The following is a 24,086-nucleotide window of genomic DNA, read 5'->3' on the forward strand; positions in this document are numbered from 1 at the left end:
ACTGGAGTTGTGGCTGCATTTATATGGGCTCCAGGCGCTGACATGAAGGCGTTATCAGAGCGCCAGCCTGAGATTGGCCAGCATTCCTGCCACAGCTCGCTGTCTCCCTGCCATGCGGGTGATCATCTAGCTGGTGTCATCCCCGAGGTCCGTGTGGTTGCCACGTTTGTCGGCCATTTTCCGGGCCGCTACAATACCATTATCTTGATGAATTTCTATTGCTGCTGGTTTAGACGTAACAGTTGTCCATAGAGCAAGGGTGGCCAAAATGTGTCTTTTGAATCACATACTTTGACATGAATGTGCGGTTCACTGAGGTATTTTGGCTGTGTGACTTACGATTGTGTGATTGTCACGCATAGTTGTGTTGCAGGCAGTGGAGTATAGGACTGTAAGTGTGATCCAGGTTGCCTGCCTGTCCAAGCTCCCGATGCCCCGACTGCCTGCCCATCTGAGCTCCCAACACCCCGGCTGCCCTTCCATCTGAGCTCACAATGCCACGACTATGCTCTCCCATCCAAGCTTCCATCGACCTGGCTTCTGGGCACCCGATGCCCCGACTGCTTTCCCACCTAAGTTTCAGTCACCCCGGCTGCCCTCTCATCCACGTTTCCATTGCCTTGCTGCTGACACCCCAGCTGCTCACCCATTGAAGCTCCCTAGCCAACTGCAGAATCTCACCTAGGACCTGGCCACCCGCTCACCCATTGGAGCTCCCGAAGTCTCGAATGCAGACTTTACACCTGGTCCCTCCTGGTCATGTATCTGAACTGATGCCTCAAACGACTCAGGTACTTATTGGAGTCATAAGTTTAATGTGTTTAATAATTGACCCATTAAATTTTATCCTAAAAATTGGAATACAATCTTCGACTATTACACGAGTGCATGCTGGGTTCATTTTGATTATTGAAAGTAATAAAAATTAGCAGTTTAAAAACTACATACATGAATAACTATTATTACATACAGTACATTTCTGATTATCTGAAATGCTTGGGACATGACCTATATAACTTATCCAAATTTTTTACATTATTACGAGCTCCCGCTTTAGTAAAATGGGATTATCATTGTAAGGTATAATGTAGACAGGAGGGGCTGAATGGTCACAGTTAACATTTAATATTTCACACAAGCACGATCACAAGTCAGAGCCCAGTGATAATTCGATACATTGGAAGAACAGAGGGAAGGCTTGTCACAGTCTGTTCCAAATTTGATACATTTCCAAAGACATTGTGATTTTGCAAGGGAGAACCATTCTGACTGCTGAAGAAAAAGCACCTTTTTGAAGCGGCTCTTGTGGCCAGCCATTTTTGTGGAATTCAGAGCAAAGCATGCTCTGTGAATGACTAGGCCTTTTTGGTGGATTGACCTGTGCCAGGAGGGTCTTTTTGGGAAGCAAAGTGCTTAATTTTTGTTGTGACTAACAGTGGAAGTCACTTGGAGAGACTACTTCATTTTAATTGTGACGAGCAATGAAATTGACTTGGAGAGACTTGGTAGGTTGACTTGGTAGGTTCGTGGAGGCCACCAAGTTCAAGTCCTACCTACAAAAGAACCAGTATTATGACCACAGCTCATGTGGATGGACATTTCTTCAAAGGCAACATAAGGAGAATTTGTAAGTCTGTAGCAGCAACAACTCCAGTCTCCCCATCAGTTCAACATTAATTCTGGGCATCAAATTTCAAAGGTCTACGCTTCAACACTGGATTAAAAGACTGAACTGTGAAGTAACTTTTTAGATTTTTGCCTGGACTGTGATGGTTTGGGTATCGCACGCACGCACGCACGCACGCACGCAGAGTTCAGGATAGATTTAATGTTAAGGATAGTTTAAAAGGTAAGGCTATAGTTTAAGAGTGAGAAATAAAATTAGTGTTTTAAAATTAAACAATGTCTGGTTCAATATCTATTGCTGCTTGTTACATGCAGTTCATAACAGGAGCATTGAGAAATTTCTTTAAGCAGCCCAGTAGCATCAGCAGAATACGTGTGTCGGCTGTCACCGATCACCAACACCTTCTCACTGCTGTCGCCAATCCTGCCTGGGAGCCCAAGGTCTCATCTCGCTTGGAAGTGGTAGGAAATTACACATACAGTCCCAGGGATTGACCTCCAGCAGAATTTGACAGAGGGAGTGGCTCAGGCGAGCGGGGGTAGAGAGCACGGCTTGGGCTTTTACATTGAAAATTTCCAAGAGCACATTTACAATCAAGTACAGTAGTAGCATCTGTCCCCACCCTTCATTTCATCCCATGAATTCTTCAGCTGATACTGAGCTCTGTTGTTAACAAACTGATGCTAACAGCACATTAGAGCCCCACTTGAGCCTGATGGGTAAAAATAAATTCAACTTTTTAAAACTTGTGATGTCATATCTCAGCCAAAAAATATAATTTAGATATTTGAGAATTTCGGTAGAACAGTTTTCAGAAAATCGGAAATGTACTGTACATGTATTTCTTAATATTTATATAGAATTTTTGTAACAAAATGTGCTTGTAAGAGTAAAAGAAAATGTATGTAATATTTTTTCATGTCTTGCGGCTCTCAAACATCTGAAGTTTTTTCTGGTGTGGCATCTTCCTTAAGCAAATTTTGGTACCCCTGCCATAGAGGAATGAAAATATATATTCTTCAGAAGTAAAAAATTTTTGGAATTCTATACTCTAGAATATTTGGATGTTTAGTTGCTGAGCATTTTTTTAACAGAACTTGATAGATTTTTGAATATTAAGGAAAGAAAAAAATATACTATATGTACAGGGCAGTGTGCGTGGAGTTAAAAATCAACCACAGTTTTATTTGTTGCAAGTCTGGTGCTGGAAGCCAAATGGCTTCTCCTATTTGTCATATTATTTTAGAATATAATAAACAAACAGGCAACATCTGTGCAGGAAACGGGATGCACTTCAGATCAAGACCCTGCATCGTGGTGTCATTTAGTATATAGTGTAGTAAATCAATCTATCTTGTTTAAATTTTCATTGCTTTCATAGATTTTGTGTGGGATGTTGGTAGCCAGTGGCAACTGCTTTATTGCTCTCCCTGATAAATGAGTCAAAGATAAGTACATTGCCATTAACCAAGAGCAGGTCCTAAAATTTGATGTTTTTTGTTTAAAATTATCTGATGTTGATCTGCCTCTTTCTTTATATACGTTATTAGATTGATATCCAGATAAATAGAGAAGGGACCATTCTATAAAACCATATCTGTTAAACTAATATTTTAGTCTCATAACATTTAGTTACCTTAATTCCATCAGGGAACTACTTGAAATAGGAAGAGTACCTTTAGTGAAGAGCTAATTTTCAACAGGATCTTTAAGATATAGTTCATGCTAACCATTCCTGAAGAACTTTAGGCTATTGGAGATGAGTTTTTCACCTGCAACAAACTCATTGTGAAATAATATGTCTGTTGTGGACAGTGATGAATCTATATTAAATGTACACTGTCAGAAAATGTGCTCACAAGCAAAATATAAATCACAGGCATCCTGAATGATGTGAAAGCATTTAATAATAGGAGGTGGACAGAATTCTGCAATGTTCCATGTTTCATCAAATTTATCACCTAAATTAATGGTACATTTTAAGAAGATTTCAGACAATTTCCAGAATGAAATAAATCCACTACTAATGATAAAACTTCCATCCAACTATTTGGAAATCCTGATGTTTTGTCATCTGTTTTGCTTCATTCCCTTCTGACTCACTGCCCCTGACTCCCATGTTCCTTTTGATCTTTCAGGTCTCATTTCCTGCAGTTTCTTTGAATTTAGAGCTCACTGGGAGATTTGTTATAATGTCACATTAAAAAAAGTTGAATTGTGTTGATGGATTACAACATCCAATTGTCTTTAAAGATTATTAGTCATACACTGCCAGATTATCGTAGATTTATTGCATTACTATTTTCTCAGCCTACTTAGACAATTAAATCTATTGATAGTTTCCCAACATATGCATGAGTACAAATGTGGAATAATACTTATTTCAGGAAAGGTTATAAAGAAAGATATGTAAAGAAAAATATATTTAGAAAAATATAAATAGAAAATGCTGGGACGACATCTGCAGAGAGATAAAATGTCAGGTTGACCACCTTTTTACAGTATTTTCCTTTACTTGAATGTAGTTTTCTTTCTAATGTAATAATTGTGAATCTCATTCTGTCTTGTTTTTAGTTTTCACAGGTTCTTTGTTGAACTATCCCGTTAGTTTTGAAATTTAATGAGGAAAGTTGTTTGTTGAACAGAAATTCACACCTGATTTTTTTTTTAAAAATCCATACATAATGAAGCACTGTCTGAAAGAACTACATTGTCTGTTATCTCATTTAAAGCTTCAAAACAAAAAGCAAGTTCCTTAACATCTGTGAAAAGGAATGATGTGTTTATTTCAATAGTCATTGCAGAATTAAAACAAAAGCTGATTGAAAAGACATAACAGTAACCTTTTGCTTCTATAAAGATTATAAATTAATAATAGGATAATGTTCTAATCAGCATATCAGAAGTAAAATGTTCAAATTACAACTTGATGAAGAAATACAATCTTGTGTTGATTTTAAATTTGTTTTGAAACCTTTGCTTCAGATATTTAATTCTTGTATTCTTTATGTTTAGAAAACTGCACTTGATCTTTGTATTTTCACTTGGATTTTTATATAATAGGACAATACAAACATGAAAATGATTTCTTGCAGAATTTTGCTGCTACTCTGTGCCATTCCTTCTGTGAACTGATGCAGGATATCACCACTGAAGGACAAGTTCAAGTACTTAAGGTAATAATTTTAATTTGTAAATCAGTAGTGTTGAGGAAACTTAAAAAAGCATACTTATTTTACAATTATAAATGCTCCATGGCAGTTGTTAAATTTTGGGTATACATGTGATAGAAGATTTTTGCGTATGGTAGCTCCCATATCCTTGTCCTATGACTTTGGCCTTCTTATGGTCTGTTACTTTAATGTTAAGTTTTAATGGTTCTGTTGATCCTTCCCATTCATTATTTAAACTCTGTGGTTTCTTAAAGTTGAGTAATATATGTATTCTTCATTAAGCTCAACAATTTCCTCACTCTCTCTCATCTTGAAATCTTTGCTTTGTGGAGCAGAACCCTCCTCTTTCTGCTGTCCCCAGTTTGAAATGTTGATCCCTGTGTCCTTTTCCATCTGCAGAATAGCATTAATCTTCAATTTAAACTTTTAACCTGTCTCTGTGTGGCATCTTATTGAATGCCTTCTGGCAATACAATGCACCACATCTTTATTCACCCTGTTTATTAAATATGTAAAGAACTCCACTAAATTTGTCAAACACTAGTTTCCTTTTACTAAACCATGTTGGCATGACTTCAGAATCAGAATTTATTGTCAGGAACAAGTCAAGAAATTTGGTGTTTTGTGGCAGCATCATGGTGCAAATGTTCATAGTGCAACCATCTTACAACATTAAAAATAACAGAGCACGAAAAGTAAGGTAGTGTTTTTGGTTCATTGATTATTCAGGAATCTGATGGCAGCGGGGAAGAATCTGTCCTTGTGCCATTGAGTGCTTGTCTTTTGGGTCCTGAACCTTTTTCCCAATGGTAACAGAGTGAAGAGAGCATGGCCTGGGTGGTGGGCGTCTTTGAGGATAAAGGCTGCTTTCTTAAGACACCGCCTCATGTAGATATCCTCGATGTTGTGAAGTCTGGTGCCTGAGATGTTGCAAGCCAAGTTAACAACCCTCTGGAGTTTATTTTTGTCCTGAGAATTGACACCTCCATAACAGGCAGTGATGCAACCAGTCAGAATGCTGTCCACGGTACACCTGTAGAAGTTTATGAGAGTCTTCAGTTACATATCGAATCTCTTCAGACACCTCACAAAGTATAGCCACTGATGAGCCTTCTTTGTGACTGCATCAATGTGGAGGCTGCAGGACAGATCCTTGGAAATGTTGACAACCAGGAATTTGAAATTACTGAGCCTTCGATGTTCCCCTGATTTCCTCCTGAAGTCCACAGTCATCTCCTTGGTTTTGCTGACAATGAGCACAAGGTTGTTGTCATTACACCATTCAACAAGCTGACCCATCTCCCTCCTATACATTTCCTCATTGCCGTTTGTGATTCTGAGAACAACTGTGGCGTCATAGACAAACTTATAGATGGCATTGGAATTGTGCCTGGCCACTCAGTCATGGGTGTATAATGAATAGAGCAGTGGGCTAAGCACAAATCCTTGGGGTGCACCTGTGTTGATAATCAGTGATGAGGAGACATTGTTTCTAATTCAAACTGACTTTGGTCTTCTGATGAGGAAGTCCAGTTGCAGAGGTGGGGTTTGGAGGTTTAGAGTAGTGGTTCTCAACCTTATCTTCCCATTCACATACCACTTTAAGTATTCTCTATGCCATAGGTGCTCTGTGATTAGTAAGGGTTTGCTTAAGGTGGTATGTGGGTTGAAAGAAAAAGTTTGAAAACCACTGTTTTAATCTCGTTATGTGCACGGTTTCATAACTCCAAAGGAAATGGGCCAATGACAATTTTTTGTCAAGGAAAATATTTCAGAAACAATTGGGTCTAGAGCAGTGATTCTCAACTTTCGTCACTCACATACTACCTTAAGCAATCCCTTACTAATCACAAAACATTTATGGCATAGGGATTACTTAAAGTGGTATGTGAGCAGAAAGATAAAGGTTGAGAACCACTGGCCTAGAGTTTGTAGCTTCTTGACCAGCACTGAAGAAATATTGGTATTGAAGGCCAAGCTATAGTCGATGAAGAGCAGATGAATGAATGAATTGCAGTTTTCCAGGTGATCCAGAGGTGAGTGGCGAGCCAGCAACATTGTATCTGCTGTGGAGCGATTGTGATGACAGACAAATTGCAGTGGGTCCAGATCTTTGCTTATGTACATGTTAATTCTGGCCATGACAAGCCTTTCAAAGCATTTCATCACAGTAGAAGTTAATGCTTCTGGGTGGTAGTTGTTGAGGCAGTTCACAATACTTTTCTTGGGTATTGGGATGATTGATGCCCTTATGAAGCAGGTGGGAACCTCTGATTGCAGCAATGAGAGGTTGAAAATGTCTGAACACTCTGGCTAGTTGGTTGGTGCAAATTTTCAGTGCACTGCCAGGTACGCCATCAGGGCCTGATGCCTTGCAAGGGTTGAATGATGTTCTGATGTTGCCCTCAGAGACAGATATCACAGGGTCCTCAACTTTTTCAGGGATTCTGGCAGGCACTGTTTGGTGTTCAGCTCATGGGATAATGAGGCATCACAGCCCTTGCTTTGTAGACTGTAATGGCCTGCACTTCCTGCCATAGCTGGCATGTATCTGTGTCTGTCTCTAGCTTCGTCTAGAATTGCCACTTAGCTTCAGAGATGGCCTTCTACAGGTCGTACCTGGACTTCTTGTAAAGATCCAGATCCCTGGCCTTAAATGCCCTTGTTTTCGCCCTTGGTAGGTTGCAAATTCTCTGATTCATTCCAGGGCTTCTGGTTGGGGAATACCCAGAATGCACATGTGGGTACACACTCATCCACGCAGGTCTTGATGAAGTCAGTGACACCTATTGCATATTCATTCAATTGCGTTTTAATTTTCTAAACGACCTATAATTATCTCCTTAATAGGGGGAGAAGATGTTCATATTAGAAGACAGTGTACTTTGTGTTCCTTTCTGCAATAAAGTGTTCCTGAACCAATAGGAGGAAATGTAAAATAAAAACAGATAATGCTGGAAATGCTTAAATGGTCAAATAGACCTAAGCAATTAATTGTATGAATGGATTAAATTTTAAATTTAGTCATACAACATAACAGGCCATGTCGGCCCATGAGTTTGTGTCGCCCAATTAACCTACATCCCCAGTACGTTTTGGACCAATGGGAGGAAACTGAGTCCCCAGGGAAAACCCATGCAGACATGCAGAGAATTTACAAACTCCATACAGATTGCGTGAGATTCGAACCCAAGTCCCAATCGCTGATCCTGTAAAGGTGTGTTAAGTGCCACACCAACCCTGCTGCCTGTTTCTTTGTGCACAATTTTAATAATGATATTTTACACTTTTTTATAAGTAGTTTAGCTTCCAGCATTAATAGCCTTATTTGTTTAAAATTCTTGGAGCTATATTTTGTTTCACACTTTTAAAGTGATTCATATTCAGCAATTTGTTTTATTTTCATTGGATTTGCATCTTGCTTATTTGCCTTGTTTAATGTAAAGCAAATTTATTTTCTCATTTTCACAGTTCTGATGAAAAATCTGTGATATGAAGCATTAAATAGGTTTCTCTTTCCACAGACGCTGCCTGAACAGCTGAGCATTTCTGGGATAATTTTTTTAAATTTCAGATTTCCAGCTTGAACAGCTTTTAGTTTTTAATTGTCACTGTTGCTCTATATCTTTCTATTCTGTCTTTTGTTTTTTGACCTCTGTCTTATTTACAATGGAGTTCCCTCATCTCTTGTTAGAACAGCTTTCAATTTACATCAAATTGTCTGTTCAATGTCAACAAATTCTCTATTCTTTGTTCTATAAACCCTATTTCCATTTGTGTAACTGCAGGATGTTTTAGTACTGCATCCGAGTTAAATTTTACTTGAGCCTCAAATTTTATAGTTATTCAGGTTGCTGTTACGAGTTACAGCAATCAACAGTTCTTGAACATCCCCATATTACCATCATTATAAACTACCCTGGCCACAAAAAAGACCTATCTGCATTATTGAAACATCCCTTTTATTTTACACTACTGTAACTGAATATTTGCCTATTTACTATATTTTGGTACTATGACTATGCTATTGGAGTATTTCTTTTACAGAGTACCTGTTTGTATGAAGCAAGTATGAATTTTGGTACCTTTGGTATGAATATTGCACTTGCACCACAATAAACCCATTATCATTATCATCTTTGCTGCAGATGACACTCTTCATGATCTATAAAATCACCAACCTACCTCATTACCTCCCTGCTTCTCCCAGGCTCATTATATTGGGCTGAGCTCATTGTTTTGAAACAACAAATTTCCTTGTTATCAAAGCCTACAGTTAACATCATCAATCTTTTAATTGTGGAAATTTAAAAAAAAATATTTTTGATTTTGTTACTTTGCAAAATAAATGCTTCCCTGAGGTAGTTTTTAAAAAGTTATGTTAGGAATTTGAGTATGACCACCCATTTGCTCCAAAGAATGAAGGAAATTCATATGGTAGTTGAAAAAGTAATGTCTGAAGTGTCAAGCTCTGCAAACTGATGAGTATCTAGGAAATTTATTTTTATAGCTGTGTAAAAATGTTTTTTTTTGCCCACAATGTTTGATTTTCAAATTGTGGGTGTCATTCTTCAGAATTTGACAATGAGCCTCCTTATTTACCTTTGCATGAATATTTTAATTAATTTATTTTTCTGATGCTTCTGAAATGAAATTGATAGGTTAGTGACAAGACCAGCTGAGAGCAACTTGAAAGTTAAGTGTTGAGGTGAAATGATATATGACCAGAAAAGAAGTTAAAGCAAAGTGTGAAAATAGCGATGAATAAAAAATGGAGCTGAAAAATATTTACAAAGCTGTTGAGAAAGGTGACATTGTGAACATGGAAATGTAGCGAGCCACGACGTTTATAGCTTGAGGTATGGCGTGGTTATAGCTGGAGGTTATAACAAGAAAGAAGATTCTCACACAAAGGCAGTGTAGTCGACACTGAGTTTATTGAGATGCAGCTCTGCCTTTTATAGGCAGCCGGCTACATCATCACTGCGGCATGGCTTGAGTGGAGCTGTCTGCTGATTGGGCACCTTGGATCCACAGGCCTGGATTGGACTCCCTGCGATCCACTAATGGCAATTGGTTGATTCATCTGCTATTACTGCAGCTTGTGCTGCTTGCTTGATCTCTGTATTCAACGGCCATTTCCTATGTCAGCCCACGAAGTGGGGCGTAAAATGGACCCCCCCCCCCCCAAGAACTGGCGAGCAGAATGTTGTCCTTTGGAGGCTGGTCCCGTGTCATGGGGTCAGGTGAGTGACCGGCTTGTTAAAATCCAAGTGGGCCCTTTTCAGCCGGTCGATCGTAAAGGTCTCCTCTCTGCTGCCAATGTCCAACACATAGGTGGAGCCGTTGTGTCTGACAACACGGTATGGCCCTTCATAAGGCCGCTGGAGGTGACCAGTGAACCCCACGTCGGACAAATACATGGTAACAGACTTTGGAACAAAGGTGCTGGCTTGGCAATGTGCTCTGGACTGAACTGGCTGAACCAGTCACACACACAAGACTGATGTAAGACTCACTGGTCTATAATTCCCAGGATTCTTCCTTTTTTTTTAAAACAAAGGGACATATTTGACATTCTCCAATCCTCTGGCAGCTCCCTTGTGGCCAAGGAAGATGCAAAGAGCATAATCAACACCACACCATTATCTTTCCCCCCACCTCCCACTTTCCATGACAACCTGGAGTGTATCTCTTCCTGTTCCGAGGAGTTACTATTCCTAATATTTTTAAGAAAATCCAGGATTTCCTCTTTCTTAATCTCAACATGGTCCAGCACGTAACTTTTTTTTTTAATTTTAATTTTTCACATTATGAACCATATTGACCAAAATACACATAAACATTTCCCTCTTGAATATACAGTCATTTTCTAGCTTTTTCCCCCCTCTCTCCTTCCCACCCCCTCCCCTCCCACTAAACATTCAACATATACAATACATTAAACCCATTAAACAATGTCATCACACAATGAAAATAAACAAGAAAGTTGTGCCATCTACTTTTACATACTGGGTCAGTTCATTTCATCTTCTTCTCATTCTGTCATTTTAGGTGGTGGAGGTCCATGGTAGGACTTCTCTGTTGTGTTCCATGTACGGTTCCCAAATTTGTTCGAATACTGTGATGTTATTTCTTAAATTACATGTTACTTTTTCCATTGGAATACATTTATTCATTTCTATGTACCATTGCTGTATTATTCTCAGGCTATCTTCTGATTTCCAGGTTGACATAATACATTTTTTTGCTACAGCTAAGGCTATCATAATAAATCTTTTTTGTGCTCCTTCCAAATTGAGGCCAAGTTCTTTACTTCTTATATTACTTAGAAGAAAGATCTCTGGATTTTTTGGTATGTTGCTTTTTGTGATTTTATTTAATACCTGATTTAGATCTTCCCAAAACTTTTCCACTTTCTCACATGCTCAAATTGCATGAATTCCCGTTTCCTTCTTACAGCAAAAACATCTATCTGATACTGTTGGGTCCCATTTATTTAACTTTTGGGGCGTGGTGTGTAACCTGTGTAACCAATTATATTGTATCATGCGTAACCTTGTGTTTATTGTATTTCTCATAGTTCTGGAGCATAGCTTTTTCCATGTTTCATTCTTTATCTTTATGTTTAGATCTTGTTCCCACTTTTGTTTGGGTTTACATCTTATTTCCTCGTTCTCTTTCTCTTGTACGTATTTGTTATAAATCTTTTAATTATCATTGTGTCTGTAATCACATATTCAAAACTGCTTCCTTCTGGTAACCTCAGCCTGCTTCCCAATTTGTCCTTCAAATAGGTTTTCAGTTGGTGGTATGCAAACATTGTACCGTGAGTTATACCACATTTGTACTTGATTTGTTCAAAAGATAATAATTTATTTCCAGAAAAACAATTTTCTATTCTTTTGATCCCTTTCCTCTCCCATTCTCTAAAGGAAAGGTTATCTATTGTGATAATAGCTAAACTATTAGCAAACAGATTGGCCGACTGTACCAAAAATAGTAAAACTAGATCAAACTGGATTTATTAAGAAAAGACGAACAACGGACAATATCTGTAACTTCATTAACTTAATCCATGCAGTTCAAGGAAACAAGACGCCGACAATGTTGGTTGCCTAAGATGCAGAGAAAGCCTTTGAGAGAGTAGAATGGAATTATTTATTCAAAGTACTACAGATGTTCAACCTACCAGAGAAATATATTAATTGGATTAAAGCATTATATAAGGGACCATTGGCGAAGGTGACAGTAAATGGATATATATTGAACCAATTTAAATTAAGCAGGTCATCTAGGCAGGGATGTCCACTATCTCCCTCACTTTTTGCGTTAGCTATAGAACCCTTGGCAGAACTGATAAGAACAGAAAATAAAATAAGAGGGATAAAAATAAAAGAGAAGGACTATAAAATCAGTCTATTTGCAGATGACGTCATAGTATATTTAACAGAACCAGAATTATCAATAAAAGAATTACATAAGAAATTGAAGGAATATGGAGAAGTATTGGGGTACAAGATCAACGCAAATAAAAGTGAAGCGATGCCAATGAATAATGCGGATTTCACAAAGTTTAAGAAAGAATCACCATTTAAATGGCAAACAAGCAATCCGATACCTAGGTATTCAACTAGATAATAATCTAGGCCATCTATACAAATTAAATCATCAGCCATTAATGAAGAAATTACAAGATGACTTAGAACATTGGAAAGATTTACCACTAACACTGATAGGAAGGGTAAATTGCATTAAAATGACTATCTTCCCAAGGATACAATACCTATTTCAATTGTTACTAATTCACCTAACAGAGAAATTCTTCAAGGAGCTAAAGAAAATAATAAGAAAATTCTTATGGAAAGGGGGGAAACCGAGGATAGCACTAGATAAATTAATAGAATGGTACAAACAAAGGGGTTTGCAGCTACCAAACTTTAAGAATTATTATAGAGCTGCACAATTAAGATATCTATCAGATTTTTATCAAACAAGGGTAAAACCAGATTGGATCAGGATAGAACTAGATAAAATAGGGGAGAAAATACCAGAACATATACTTTATAAGTGGGATGAAAAATTGGTGCAATATAAAAGTTCACTAGTACTGCAACATCTGCTCAACATTTGTAGGCTTTATTTAAAATTTTATAACATGAATACAATAAAGAATTACATTTAAAGAAAAATAGAAAAAAAAATTTAAAAAGGAATGATTACAATATTACATCAGAAAACTACACAAAATAACCCCTCCCGTTAATTGTAACACAATATTAATAGTCTAACTTAAAATTAGTCCAACCCTCCCCCCAAAATAAAGAATGAAAAGTTAATAAAATTGACAATATTATATATGAAAAAAAAATACCCACTTACAAAAAAGAGATAAAACTTAACCTAAAAAAATTCTAACAACAAAAAAAATTGTCAATACTAAAATATCACACTTAAACATATATTTAAATCAAACTTAAATGCATATAATTAGCAAACGGAGTCCACTTTAACTAATAAAAAGACATCTTATCCTGAATTGAAAAAATATTCTTTCCATAGTCAAACAAAATTTCATTTCCAAATACCAATTATCTAAAGTTAGTATATTTCTATCTTTCCAAGTAAGTGCTATACATTTCTTAGCCACAACTAAAGCTAAATAAATAAATGAAATCTGATAATCCTCTAAACCTAAATCGATTAATGATTGCATGTTCCCTAATAAAAATATATCGGGATCTAATACAAGATGGATATTATATAAACTGTTAAAAACAGATTGAATACCTTTCCAAAACTGTTGCAATCGATCACAAAGCCAAACAGTATGCAAAAAAGTATTGGCCATCTGATCACATCGAAAACATGAATCCAACTTACTAAAACCAAATTTTTTTAATTTCTCCAGCGTTAAATATAGCTGATGAATAAAATTATAATTAATCATCGCTAGTCTAGCATTAATTAATTTCCGAATACTATTCTGACAAATTTCCATCCAAGCTTCTTCAGCTATTTTATGTCCTAAATATTTTTCCCATTTCAACTTATCTTTATCCCAGTCTTTTTACTATCAATTTCTTGTAAAATACAATAGAAATCAGATATATGTCCCTTTTTTGGTATTGAAAGTACATATTCTTCAAAACTAGATTCAGGCAATAAAATCATATGTCAACCACATAACTGTTTGACAAAAGATCTTAATTGATAATATACAAATATAGAATTTGCACTAATACCATATTTCCTTTGTAATTCATCAAAGGAACAAAAACAACCCTCAGAAAAACAATCAGATAAATTTTTTTATTCCCTTTTCTCATTGTTTCAAAGTGGCATTGGAGACCGTAAAAGGAACAAGTTGATTATTATATAATGGCAATCTTCCAGAATATATATTTTTAAGTCCCAATTACTTGTCCATAAATTCAATAAATATTTCAATATTGGCACATCATAAATTCGTAATAAATTTTAATTCCATCGAAACAAAAACTCATGAGGAAATTTTTCTAAAATAACCGCCATTTCTATCTTTACCCAACTAGGTGGGTCGTCCATATTCATTAATGCACTAAGAAATTTGAATTGAGCTGCTTCATAATAATGCTGAAAATTCGGTAATCTTAAACCTCCAAATTGAAAATCCCACATCAATTTTCTCATTGCTACTCTCGGAAATTTTCCCTTCCATAAGAATTCTCTAATCGCTTTATATAAATCCTTAAAAAAACTTTTTTTTAAAATAAGGAATTGATTGAAACAAATATTGTATTCTAGGAAAAATATTCATTTTTATGGTATTAATCCTTCCTAGTAAACCCAAAGGTAGATCCCTCCACCTAATCAAATCTAATTTAATCCTTTTTATTAAAGGAAAATAATTAATTGAATATAATTCTTGAAATTCCGTATTAACATTAATTCCTAAATATTTAATTTGTGTAGTCCACTTCAAATTTGTAATATTTTTATATACTGAATAATCACCTTTACAAATTGGTAAAATTTCACTTTTAGTCCAATTTACTTTGTAACCAGATAATTGGCCATAAATTTCTCAACATTCTTGAATTGCATGTAAAGAAATATCCGGATCCACCAAATATAATAAAACATCATCAGCAAATAAATTAATCTTATATTCCTCATTCAGAACTCTCATACCTTTAACATTTTCATTTTGACGTATTAATTGTGCTAAAGGTTCAATAACTATAGCAAATAAAGCAGGTGACAACGGATATCCTTGTCTAGTAGATCTTGTCAAACTAAAACATTCTGAAATTTGGCCATTAACAGCAATTCTAGCCTTCGGGCTATTATATAAAGCCTTTATCAACCCAATAAATGAAGAACCAAAACAAAATTTCTCAAGTACTTTGAACAGAAACTTCCATTCCACTCTATCAAAAGCCTTTTCTGCATCCAATGAAACCACTATTGGATAATTCAACTGAAATCTAGATTTATTTATCAAGGTTATTAACCGTAAAATATTATCTGACGCATACCTGTTTTTTATAAATCCCGTTTGATCACCATGTATAATTTTAGGCTGATATTGAGCTAATCTATTAGCCATAATTTTAGCTACAATTTTATAATCTACATTTAACAACAAAATTGGTCTATAAGAAGAAACCTATAAAGGGTCTTTATTTTTTTTTGGTATAACCGTAATTATTGCGTTAAAACAAGACTCAGGTCATTGAAAAGTATTGTATGTTTGTTGTAATACATCCTTATAAATAGAAGATACATCAGCATAAAAAACTTTATAAAACTCTATAGAAAACCCATCTTCACCAGGTGCCTTTCCATCCGGCATGTCTCTTATTGCCCTTTCTATTTCATCTTTAGTAAAAGGTTTATCTAACTCTTGTCTGCTTTCTTGATTCAATTGTGGCAAGTTAATATTTTCCAAGAAAGAATCCATTGCGTCTCCAGTTACATCTTTACATTCCGAAGTATACAATTGTTTATAGAAATTACAAAATTCCTCATTAATCTCCTTTTGATTAAAAGTAATACCTGATTCTTTCTAATCACTGGTATAATCCTAGATAATTGTTCCTTTTTTAATTGCCATGACAAAACTTTATGTGCTTTCTCATCCCATTCATAAAACTTATGCTTAGTTAAATTAGTTAACTGATTCTTTTGCGTTTCGGTAGCATGTTTTTCAAATTCTTTTTCAGTAGCAGTGATCTTTTCCTCAAAGTCTTCAATCTCTTTAATTCTCTCCTTCTTTACTTTAGAGGCATAACTGATAATTTGGCCTCGCAAAAAAGCTTTCATTGCATCCCATAAAACAAAATGACTAGAAACAGAATTACAGTTAATACCAATAAAAATTTCAATTTGCTGTTTTAAAAAAACTAATAAATTCTGGTTTTTGCAATAGCATAGTATTAAATCTCCATCTTGAAGCTTTCTGAACATCTTGTGAACTCAAATATTCTAATAATAATAGTGAATGATCCAAAACCAATCTAGCCTTAAACTCCACAGATGTAACCCTATCCTGCAAATGTGCTGATATTAAAAAATAATCAATTCTAGAAAAAAAATTATGTCGCGAGGAATAAAAAGAAAAATCTTTCTCCATAGGATTAACTCTTCGCCAAATATCAATTAAATTCAAATCTGCCATCATATTAATCACTTGGATTGCCATCTTAGACTTCTTAATTACTCTTGGGTACTTATCCAATAAAGGCTCCAACACTACATTCAAATCTCCCCCAATCATCACATTAGAGTTCGATTGTCTAAGTAATAAAGACATATCCACAACAAAAGCTGTATCCTCAACATTAGGAGCATAAACATCAAGCAATGTCCATGCCTCATTAAAGATTGTAGAATTTAATTTTAATAATCTTCCACCATTTTTATCTTCATTCTGTAACTGAAATGGTAGATTCTTATGTACCAAAATTGCCACACCTTTTGCCAACGAAGAATAAAAAACTTGCCCAACCCATTCACGTTTGAGTTTCAAATGTTCCTTATCTGTTAAATGAGTTTCCTGTAAAAAAAGTATCATCAACTTTTAATTTTTTTGAATAAGCAAGTACTTTCTTACGCTTAATAGGATTATTTAAACCCTGAACATTAAGAGAAGCAAACTTCAATTTAGACATTTCTTACACTCAATAAAACACAACAACAAGAAACAAACAAAAAAAAGGAAAAAGAAGAGAGAAAAAAATAAGAAAAAAAAGAAACCCCCCCAAAAAAAGAAAAAAAACCCTTAATTCCCCTTTGAAATTACAACCAAAAACTAAAAAAAATAAAAAAAAGTTATATGTATAAAAAAATTAATTATTTAAAAAAGATAATAAAAAAAGCTTCACTCCCTGACCCAAAAATTAAAAAGAAAAAAAAAAACAGGTCGGTGGTCACAATTACCTCCTCCTGTTTAAACCGCCTAATGCGGTAACTCCCCCAAAATATTGGGTGTGAGATAACTCACATGCAGCTGATGACTTCTGGAAATTGGTGCCCACCCAGTTCCCTCTCCCAACTCCCATCACTATTTAAAACCTTCTCAACAAAAAATAATAATTAAAAAAAAAATTTTTTTTTAATCAACTTTGCCATTGCGACCACCATTTCTTCCATTTCTTCCAGAAATCAGATTCCCTTCTTGCAGCTCTGCCCTCTTTGGAGACCGTGGAGGACTACGTCGTTCCTGGAATTGCTTAATTGGTAAAGACTGAGCAAAATCCATAGCTTCTTTAGGATTATCAAAGAACTTTGGTTGATATCCATCCTGAAAAATCTTCAGTACTGCAGGGTATCTAAATGTTGCCTTATATCCTTTTTTCCACAATAATTCTTTCACAGAATTAAATTCACGTCGTTGAAACATAATTTCCTGACTCAAATCCAGATAGAAGAAAACACGATTACTCTGAACCATCAAAGGAGATCTGTTTTGCTGTGCATTTCTAATAGCCATACGTAAAATAGTCTCTCTACCACAGTAATTTAAACAACGAACCAAAACAGGTCTTGGATTCTGTCCTGAAAAAGGTCTCCTTCTCAAAGCTCTATGAGCCCGTTCCAATATTAAACTTTCAGGAAACTTATCTTGTCCCAACACTTGTGGAATCCATTCAGTAAAAAATTTTCTTGGATCTGGCCCTTGTATGCCTTCTGGCAAGCCGACAATTTTCACATTATTCCGTCTGGATTGGTTCTCCAAATAATCAACCTTTTTTGCTAAATTTTTATTCTGAATCTGTAGTGTTTCAGTTGTTTTATTCACATCTTGCAATTGATCTTGTACATCAGATAATCCTTGATCACACATCTCAAGTCTTTCAATAGTTTCGACTTTCAAAGCTCCATAATCAGCCATCTGTTGAGTATTGACATCCACCAATGCATTAATCTTAGAAATAAGATTAATCATAGAATCACCTAAATGCATCATTGAAGAAAATATCTTATGTTCAAGACTCTTGAAAAGTATATCAACATCAGTAGATCCAGACATGGTGGGATCCTGCTGTTCTTGTGGAATCAGGGGACCTTCTATCCCTTCTTTTAATTTAGTAGCTTTTCTTGCAGTTTGACTGCATGTAAGAGCCCCTGCCACAGACCCCCCCAGAAGTGTCAGGAGGCTGATGATCAGGGTTATCTTTGATCCAAACCTCCTTTAAAAGCTTCGTTACGTCAGTATCTGGAAGAGCTGTTGTAACTGATGGTATAGCAGTCAAATAACAACTCTTTAACTCTCCAACTGGTGGCGCCCCAGCTAATTCAGCAGTCAAAGTCTCAGTAACAGTAGACGTTGTTTGAAATACTGGCATCCGGCCAGCCCTTTGTTCTAAAGGCTGCTAAAAACGACCTTCAGAAAGACTTACGAATTCAGAGAGGAGCTCCAAGGCCAAATTCTTCACTTCTTTTCCTGGATCAATTTCACGCTGAGTCGTGGCTTTTTGTAAACAAGCAGGCTCAGATAATTTCAGAAAATATAATTTTTTAACAATCTGTTGATGTTTCCTTTTACTTTTTTTTTAACAAATGTACCATTAGGTATTAATTCAACACCTCATACTATTTATAAACTTTTTAAAAAAGTTTTAACGGGCACTTAAAAACAAAACAATAAGTTAGAGTCAGGAGAGGACTGGAAGGCACGTCTGTTCCTTACGCCATCTTGCCACGCCCCCCCTCTGCTCAACATTTGGAAGAAGATTCATGTAGAAAGGAAAAAACAAGTTATCAACTACTAAAATTAATATTGACGCAAAATCAACTAATCCTTTTCCCGTTGTTTTATTTTGACCTCACCTTGATTAAGGTCGTCTTCTCTGGTGAATGCTGAAGCAAAGTATTTATTTATGACCTCCAGGAACATGTAACTGCCTTTATTCATAAGCAGTCATTCTTTTGTTCTTTACACTTGAATGCAACGCTTTGGGCTTTTCCTTAATCCTATTTGCCAAGGCCTTCTCATACCCCCTTTTAGATCTTTTAAGTCCTTTCTTAAGCTCCTTCATGGCTACCATATAGTTCTCATGAGCCCTTCCTGTTCTTTGTTTCCTAAATCTAATGCATGCTTGCTTCCTTCCTCCTAACTAGATGCCTCACCTGTTTTGTCAACCACAGTTCCCTTTTCCTACCATCTTTCCTTGTCTCAGTGGTACAAACATTGCGGATATGGTCCCTAAACATCCTCCACAATACTCCTGTGCTTTCTCCTGAGAACATCTGTTCACAATTTACTCTGCCTCATCCCATTGTAATTAGCCCTTCTCCAATTAAACATTTTCCCATTTTGTCCTTGTCCATAGCTTTTCTAAAGCTCAGGGAGTCATGGTCACTATCATGAAAATGCTCCCCCATTGAGAGGTCTGTCATCTGACCAGGTTCACTACCCACTACTAGATCCAGTAGGTCTCTCCTCTAGTTGGCTGGGCCTCATACTGTGTGAGGAATCCTTCTAATTGACAAATTCTACCTCTCTTGCAGTAAGGAGGTGCCACTCAATACAGTAAAGTTACCATTATCTGGTACCTCCAGGGATTGCAGATGTCAGAAATGGGAATTTTCCCATTGACTGAGACTAACCCTTGCAAAGCCTAACTAATGCACTGGCATTAGGAATTCATCATTTAAAAGACAAAGGACAGTGCAAAATGTAAAGTAATTGGAAAAAAAATATATTGTAGTCTTTAATTATGTTAAGTTCACTTTTATCAAGTAACTCCTGTAACTTACAAAATTTAAATTTGAACCCCGGTCTCTGTTGTTGTTAGTGTTACACTAACCCAGTGGGTCTCAACTTTTTTCTTTCCACTCACATATCACTTAAAGTAATCCCTATGCCATCAGTCTCTGTGATTAGTAAGGCGGTATGTGAGTGGGAAGGGAAGGTTAAGGATCACTGCTCTAGACCTAATTGTAACTGAAATATTGTGCTTGAGAAAAATTGTCATTGGGCTATTTCCTTTGGAGTTCTGAGACCGTGCACATAACGAGTCAATTAGGTATGATTAAAAACAGTGATTTTCAAACTTTTTCTTTCCACCCACATACCACATTAAGCAATCCTTTACTAATCACAGAGCACCGATGGCATAGGGAATACTTAAAGTTATACATGAGTGGAAAGAAAAAGGTTGAGAACCATTGTGTCGCTGTCATAATTGACCCCCTACCCCAAGTTTATAGATAAAGCCTTACTACTATATGCAGTATTAATAAAGGTATAGACTCTTACAAGGAAGGGATAGGGAGACACTTTGGGAGGTCTCCTCAGCAGCAAGCGGCATTGACCGGTTCTTCATCCTGCTGTCCCAGTCAGATCCTCGGCGCATTGCCCTCGGGCTAACAACCCAAACTGCCTTCATGCTAGTGTCCTGGTCAGGCCCTCGGCATACTTTCTTTGTGCTGACATCCTGACTCAACTGCACACAGCGAAAAGAATGTGCATGCATTGAAGGGCATTGCCCATTCAGCGGGGCAAACCTGCATATATCCAACAAAATCTCAGTGCTCCCCTGGAGGATCCATTTACGCAGTCTTATTTATTTGAATTTTTATTTGTTTAGTTCCTTGTTATTCTGAATTTCCAGAAGAATAAATGCTGGATAATGGGGATTTTACTGTATTTGGAAGTTGAAGTCTCCCATAACAACAACAATCCTGTTATTTCTGCACTTATTCCAAATTCTGCTTGCTTATCTGTTCCTCAGTGTACCGAGGGCTATTTGGGAGCCCACAGACTATTCCAAGACAGTGATTTCTCCTTCCTATTTCTGACTTTTACCCACACTGACTCAGCAGACATTCCCTTCACACCATCCATCCTTTTTGCAGCTATGATACAAATCCTGACCACTAATGCTACTCACCCCTCCTCTCTTTTACCTCCCATCCTATCCCTTTTAAAACATCTGAACCCTGGTACCTGCATCAGCCGATCCTGTCCTTGCTTCAGACATGTCTCTGTTACGGCCACAACATCGCAATTCCACATACTGAGCCATGCTCTTAAGTTCATCTCCTTTATTCCTAACACTCCTTGCAGTGAAATAGACACATTTCAAACCCTCCAACTGACTTCATTTTTGCTTCATCACAAACTCACAACACATTGCATCATCCTTTCTACCTTCTGATTGATTCTCTACCCTCACATTTTGGTTCCCATCCCCCTGCCAAAACAGTTGAAGCCCTCCCCAACAGCTCTCATAAACCTGCTTGCCAGAATAATGGTCCCTCTCCAGTTCAGGTGCTGCCTGTCCTTTTTGTACAGGTCGTACCTTCCCCAGCAGAGATCCCAATGATCAAAAATGTGAATCCCTGCCCCCTGCACCAAACCTTCAGCTATGCATTCATCTGCCACAACTTCCTATTTCTACCCTCAATGACATGAGGCACAGGTAGTAGTCCCCTGATTACCACCCTTGTTCCTTAGTTTCAACTTCCTTCCAAACTTCCTGTATTCTCTCCCTTCTCCTATCTGTCATTGCTACCAATGTGGACCATGACAGCTGGCTGCTCACCCTCCCCTTCAGAACGCTGTGGACTCGATCTGAGACTTTCCGGACCCTGGCACCGGGGAAGTAATACAATCTGGGAGTCTCGTTCTTATTCACAGAACCTCCAATCAAATTGCCTAATTATTCAATTCCCAATCACTATAGCTCTCCAATTCTCTCCCTTCCCTTCTTAGCCGAAGGGCCAGACTCTGTGCCAGAGACTTGACCACTGTGACTTGTGTCTGGTAGATTGTGCCCCTCAACAGTATTCAAAATATTATACTTATTGTTGTAGGGAACTGCTACAGGGATGCTCTGCACTGATTGCCTATACCCCTTCCCTCTCCTAACAGTCACCCTGTTTCCTGCCTTTGGTTTTGACGGTCTCCTGTACAACCTCTCAGATTTGAATTCTGGTCACGTGCTGTAATAGCATTGCACTATTGTTGCTGCCCCAATTTTGTATTTTGGATAAAAATAGGATATCAACTTAAGCTTTGTGAATTTTCTTTTCATTTTCAATTGCAGGGCTAAGTGAATAAGCAGACAGATGATATAATTGACATTTTTGTTCAAATTCTACATCAGAAGGATTTGTTTTTTTATTTTGTGCACAGATGCTGGCAACAAACCACCTCAGTTTCCTACCAAAAATTGGGTGATAAATTTTGGAATGTTCTGTATACTGTTGTTAGAACTAATTAAACTAATCTTATTCAGTGCTATTTAAGAGCATGAACTGAATTAAAAATTAAATTTCTAAAATCTAATCCAAATGTTTCAATGGTTTTGATGTGTGTTCAATTTTACATTTTTTAAGTCTAATTTATTTTTAAACATTTTCATATTTATTTTGTTTATAACAATCAGAATCACCATTTTTATAATTAGAAATTTTAAGCCTTTAGATATACTAATTTACTGTAGATGTTTGCATTTGTCATACACTTCTGAAAAGTAGGAAGCATTATTTTTAATAAATGAATTTCACTTCAAAATAGAAGACTATGTAGATGGTCTCAATAGTTGATGCTGCTGAGACCATTCTCTGAATTACATAACAAATCGCTCAATACAAATATGTGAAAATATTAATATTTCAATTTAAAAAATGCTCCTTAATGATAACAAACTGTATGTATTTAGTTACCGTACTTTATAAAAATTTATAAATTTGCCCGAAGGAATCTGGAGTAAATTTTAATAAACATTTATCCATGTTCATATTTATTGCCTTAAAAATTCACGTTTTTTATATTTCAATGCCAAAATATAGAAAGTATTGTTTCAGCAGATTTATTTGTGCCTTGAATATTTTATACGTAGAAATCAAAAGTGTAGATTTGATTCTCCACAGGTTGTTTATTGCTTTTGTTATTATTGCCCATTAACAGAATTTTAATAAATATTATCAATTTGCTAACTGAATTTTTTGTTACATTCATCATGGAATTTTTGATTAGTCTATTCCTGTAATGTAAGATGTTAATTAATAGCATTGGTTAAATTCATTCGATAGTCGAAAAGAAGACTACCAACTTAAAATAGCTTGACAATTTTATGACTGTATAATTTTATGTTAATTTTTTATAGTATGAAAATTGGTGCCCTTGAAACATTTTATTCTTAATTCTGGATCCCACTCGGCATAGAACAAATGACTGTTTACATTGCTTAGTTCAAAAATATTATGCCAGATAAATCACTTCATCAATATTTTATTAATTGATGTTTGACATGGCTAGTTCAGGGCCCAGAAGTAAAAGTAAGGGCAGATATCATTGCAGCCTGGAAAACCAAAAATGTTGTGCTAGGACTCGATCTTCAAACACCTTTTTCGCAATCAACTAAGGGCTGAGCTGGTGTATTGAAGCCAGAGGTGAATTTCGTCATCAATACAGGTGGATGTTGTGTTGTAGAATCTAGTCTGTTTTTTTCAGGGTCTCGCTGAAGATTTATTGTTGGAATTAGTAAAGCACATCTGTTTGGTGAATGTTGAATATAAGCCTACCCGCTTGGTTCATAGAGTTGCACAGAGCAATAATTTGCATGCTGCAGTTTGTTTGCAGAGCTTTGGGTCACTTTGATTATAGTGTGCAGTCACTGTGGGCTGAACTGTTTCTCATTAGCTCCAATGTCACGGGAAATTTGAGGTGAAGTGCAATGTTACAGTGAGAAAGATTGAGGAAAATGTTGGAGCAGTGTTGGCCTCTGGTCTTCCTGGGTTTGGTTTTGTTACAGATGGAGTGGCTAATAATCATACTTTCCATGAAA

The 24,086-nt window shown here is 36.4% G+C and overlaps 1 protein-coding gene across 6 annotated transcripts in view; it reads left to right on the plus strand.

Annotated features, from left to right (window-relative positions):
• ipo11 (importin 11) overlaps positions 1 to 24,086 on the plus strand; it is a 433,130-nt gene that overhangs the window by 202,372 nt on the left and 206,672 nt on the right. For all 6 annotated transcript variants that reach the window (XR_011353505.1, XR_011353506.1, XM_069924487.1 and 3 more), the window contains one exon: positions 4,723 to 4,803. Coding sequence is in view for 4 of the 6 variants with exons in the window: in XM_069924487.1 (XP_069780588.1) it covers positions 4,723 to 4,803 (81 nt within the window). In the remaining 2 variants the exon portion in view is untranslated. The remainder of the gene's footprint in view (positions 1 to 4,722; positions 4,804 to 24,086) is intronic.

This window comes from Narcine bancroftii, chromosome 3, assembly GCF_036971445.1.
Source record: "Narcine bancroftii isolate sNarBan1 chromosome 3, sNarBan1.hap1, whole genome shotgun sequence".
NCBI classification, from domain to species: domain Eukaryota; kingdom Metazoa; phylum Chordata; class Chondrichthyes; order Torpediniformes; family Narcinidae; genus Narcine; species Narcine bancroftii.